At 34.4% G+C, this 4,859-nt stretch overlaps 1 protein-coding gene across 1 annotated transcript in view; it reads right to left on the reverse strand.

Annotated features, from left to right (window-relative positions):
- Positions 1 to 4,859, reverse strand: part of LOC106873036 (filamin-B) — a 164,815-nt gene that overhangs the window by 19,681 nt on the left and 140,275 nt on the right. Inside the window, exon 38 of the mRNA XM_052974705.1 lies at positions 178 to 1,516. Within this exon, the coding sequence (XP_052830665.1) occupies positions 178 to 1,516 (1,339 nt within the window). The remainder of the gene's footprint in view (positions 1 to 177; positions 1,517 to 4,859) is intronic.

The raw sequence follows: 4,859 nt of genomic DNA on the forward strand, positions 1-4,859 counted from the left end.
ATATATATATCGTCAGTAAATCATAAATCTGAAAGAGAAGCACACTCCAAGTTATAGAGCATATATACCAGGGACGTGTTGCCTCGGTAGGCAAGGTAGGCCTTTCTTCAGAACCCTTAGAAGTTCTAAAAATGACCGGAGAGTAAAAGTAACAAAATGACAATCCCATTCACTTACCCATGAATATTCTACTTGGATTACTTTTATCTACATGGCAGTTTTTTACTATCAGTTTAATATTATTAGCACTTGCACTAAGATTTTCTTCAGATGCCATCCAGGGTTTAGGACTGCTAGAAGAAGAACTGTGCCACACTACAGGCACATGCTGGACTCGGTCTTCATGTGTGAAAGATTTAGACCGTCCAATAATGTAATTTGCTGGCTGATAGTGCTTGTTTTTGTGACTATGTTTTAAATAAATTTCCGAATGTGACGATGGCAATAACTTGGTGTTCTGCGAATATCTGTTTCGAAAATTCTGAAAATCCTGTTGACCATTCGAAACGTGAAAATCATTCTTTTGGTGCCTGGCAATGAATTTATTGTTGACAAAAAATTCTTTATTGGCAATTAACTTCTTTTGTCTTTGTTCCTCAAAAGATGGGGACTTTTGAAACATATTTGCATTTCTCCTTTCTGTTTTCCTCACGGAATCAAACTCATCCGATGTTTGGGTTGAGCTGCTGGTGGTGCTACTACTGCTACTACTGTGAGGAATTTGTGATTTTAATTTGTTAGTGTATGCCTTTGATTTTTCTGGATAATCTTTCTGGAAGAACTTTGAATTTTTATTTTGGTAAAATTTATGCTTCATTTGCTCCGTTTTAGCATCCTCGAGAAATGAATTCAATCTTGCAGTCTGAGATATAACCAATCCTTGTTTTGATTTTGGAGATGTCTCAGATTCATCTGATGAAGAACTTGTGGAACTCATTCTCTCATTGGTTGAATTGTTTCTTGATATAGATTTAGTGTTTGTCAAGCGTATAGGCGACATTATAAGTAAATCCTTTTTTTCTTCTTCTTCCAAAACGCTGTCAATTGTTCTTAAGGCATCAACTTCATCTTGGTTTGAAACAGCATTCTGATTTAACCGTTTTTGCATTGTTTTCTCCAGAATTTTCCGAATAGCTGTAATATCAGCCATATTGTCCAGTGACTTAGAAAGTCTTCTAGTCATTAGAGAATCATTTTCCTTTTCAATTTCGTGTGGAATATTGTGGAAACTAGTTGACTCAAGTTTTCTCTTTTTCAGATATTCAGTGAGTTCTTTGTATAATTTATCATGTATATGCTCTGAATCTGTGAGTATTCCATATTTTCCAATGACAGCATGTGGCAGTTCATTATCTGGTGACAAGGGGGGAGATGAACTTTTGAAAGGATTTGATTTCTGGGAGAAATCAAAATTGAATATATTTTGTTCTGAATGTTTCTGTGATTCAAAATCACCTTCCATGCTGAAGAAGATGTCTGATTGTCCCAACATTGTTATTTCAAAGGATACAACAGACTAAAAATTCCTGCACAAATCTCTTTTTAGCTTTGAAATTTTTGTTTCTTTTTGGTTAAAAAATATTCTTTGATTTATAGTTATTCAAATAAACTGACATTAATTTAATTAATTAATTAATTAATAAGTAATGTATTATAAATACTGATGAGTATTTATATCACCTAATAGTTATATCCCGTAATTTATAAATTCCAAGAGGTTTGTTAAAATTTTTTACAATTAGGACTAAAATAATAAACTGAGGCTCCATCTTAATTGGTTCGATACAAACATGACCCTTCTAAGTTGTCAAGAAATAAAACGAATACCGTCTGCTGTATAAAAATGGGAGGAAATGTTATCAACATTAGCTGCAAACATGAGTTCACAAAGACATGTGGCCGTCCACGTGTGTTTGTGTGTGTGTACTTGGGTGTTTGTGCGCATGTGAGAATTTATGTACAGCTCTCAAGGCTACTTAAACAATTATAAATATTCAATAAATAAAGAAAAATAGAGGTAGGGAAATATAGAGATATATTTTGTTGTAAATATCCAAAGAAAATGTTTTGTGTTAGCTTTCCAAGTAACCTTTGTGTCCAAGAAATATCGTCAAAACTATTGTTGATGTCAAGTTTGAATATATTATTATTATCCAGTGGAATCAATTCCTGCTTTGCCTATATCAAACTGTTCAGTGCCACACAGGATAAAGCTCCAAGAATCTGTTAAGATTTTTTTTTCCTGTTTTCTTTGAAATTTCCAGAGAAAATGAGATTTAAAATGTGTGTGTGACAAAGGTATGAAAGTTCTTTTTTCCAAAATATTTTAGTCAGAATTTTGTTTGTTGTTGATTAAACCAAATGTAGATCCCCTCTGGCCTCTGCTAACGAAGATGAGCGTGCAATGAAATGAATGAATATTTTGGTAAGAGAAGGAGAAAATAAATAAATAATTCACTTCACTGGATCAGTTGTGTTTTTGTGGGTTGTTTTTGGTCGTTTTTATTGTTGCTGTTCTCTTTGAATTTTGTGAGAATATTCTTTTTGTTGTTTCATGTAGAAAATTTAGCTAAAATATTATTAAGAAGAATTTCATTGACATAGATACTAACCGACCGACCAGCCAACCAGCTAGCAGCCAACCCACTCTTTATTGAGTTGCAAAGAAAAGAAATTGGTGAGGTCTGAACCGGGCCAGTCAGACTAGACTAGACCAGATTAGGAAGAGAAGTCAATCTAAAAGATTTTTACATTTGTAGGTGGTTTGGTGAGTTAAACGAGGTGGAGTTCAGTATTGTAATTAACTCTCTCTCTCTCTTTTCTCTCTCATTCTATCTACCTTTTGTCTCTTTCGTTTTCACACACACACACACACACACACATTTCTTGGTTTAAGAAAAAAATCTGTTTCTTTCTTTCATACATACATACATACATATATATACATACATTTATTGGCTTAAAAAAAGGAGAAAAATTTGTCTCTTCCTCTCTCTCTCACACACACATTCCACTTCATTCCCAAAAGGTAAAATAGTAAAAAAAGAAAAAAAAGAAAAAAAAACGGGAAAAGTCTTGTTTCAAACAAACAGGAATGTTGCATCGCGACCAAAGTAGATTTCTTATTCAGAGTTCATAGTTGTGTGGGCACAGGGTAAACGTAAATATTAAAGGACACAACTATTACTACTACCCCACCCTCCACCCATATTAGCAAAAAAAAAAAAATACCAACAACAACAACAAAAAAATATATTCAGGTTTCCACCCATTTGAATCCGTTATTTCTTTCTTTTATTTATTATATTTGCATGGCTACGTTTTTTTTTCTAACCTGAAAAAGACATATTTAAACAGGAAGGAGTGATGTGTAAATGTGGCTCTCATTCTGTTCTTTGTTTTATTTTGCTTTGTTTTAAATAATTGTTTTTCTTTCTTGCCATGATAACTGATAAAATTATAATAAAATAAATTCAAGAAAAAAAAAAAAGGAAAAAAGAAAACTCTAATATATAAAACACACAGATATAAATGTATTTGTGTGTTCTGAATTAGAATTCTATAGAAGATATTCTGCCTTGCATTGAAATAGGTGAATGATGTTGATGCTAACATTCTTAAGGACCAAACCTAACATATTTTCATTGAAACAAGACTTCCGAGAACATATTTTCCTACAATACAACGTAAAGACCTCTCTCTCTTTCTTCCAAGGACATATTTTCCTACAATACAAAGTAAAAACCTCTCTGTCTCACAATTTTTATGACAGGATGGAATGCCCTTCCTGTCACCAACATATGCCTGTCTGCAAAAAGGATAATATTTTCTCATGGTCAGACATGTTTTGTACACTGAAAACTGGAAATGAACAGCATTACATGTGTGATGATGATGATCAGATGATGTCAAGATAAAAAGACACACACACATGACAAGCTTCTTTTAGTTTCAGTGCACCAAATCTCTTTACACGGTTTTGGCTGTTTCAGGGTTGTAGTAGAAAATATTTGCCCAATGTGCCATACAGTAGGATTGAACCTAAAACCACATGCTTCAATACCTGTTTCAGTCTTTGCTAGAATACCCAACAATACCTGTATCGGTCTTTGGTAGAAAACTAGTTCTCACTTAACAAGCATTCAAATACTTAAGAAAAGAAAAATAAATGACACACACACCATCACACACAAACACACACGATTGTATTTCATCTTGCTATATTATATGCATTATTCTAATTGGTCATTTCTTTTGTTCACAATACACACACACACACAGATCATCATCATCATCATCATCATTTAACGTCCGCTTTCCATGCTAGTATGGGTTGGACGATTTGACTGGGGACTAGTGAACTAGATGGCTACACCAGACTCCAATCTGATCTGGCAGAGTTTCTACAGCTGGATGTCCTTCCTAACGCCAACCACTCCGAGAGTGTAGTGGGTGCTTTTCACGTGCCACCAGCACGAGGGCCAGTCTGGCGGTACTGGCAACGGCCACGCTCAAAATGGTGTATTTTACGTGCCATCTGCACAGGAGTCAGCCAATGTCTTTTGTTCACATGCCACCGGCACAGTACTTGACTGGGACTTTGGTTTCATCCCTTTGGGGTCGATAAAATAAAGTTGCCTTGGGTGGGGGTGTAAGACGAAGACAGAGTGAAAAAAGAATAGAAAAAAAAGAAGAAAGGAGAAAAGAAAGATGAAGAGAAGGAGGAAGGGAGGGGGTGTGGGAGAGATAGAGAACAACAAAGAAAGAATTAAAATTTTTGGTTCATAAATTGAGTAATTAATGGTAATTTGAATGTTTCTGATATTCGGTCAAGAAATTTCTTTGATGCTTTTTTTTTT

This window comes from Octopus bimaculoides, chromosome 19 (assembly GCF_001194135.2).
Source record: "Octopus bimaculoides isolate UCB-OBI-ISO-001 chromosome 19, ASM119413v2, whole genome shotgun sequence".
Taxonomy (NCBI): domain Eukaryota; kingdom Metazoa; phylum Mollusca; class Cephalopoda; order Octopoda; family Octopodidae; genus Octopus; species Octopus bimaculoides.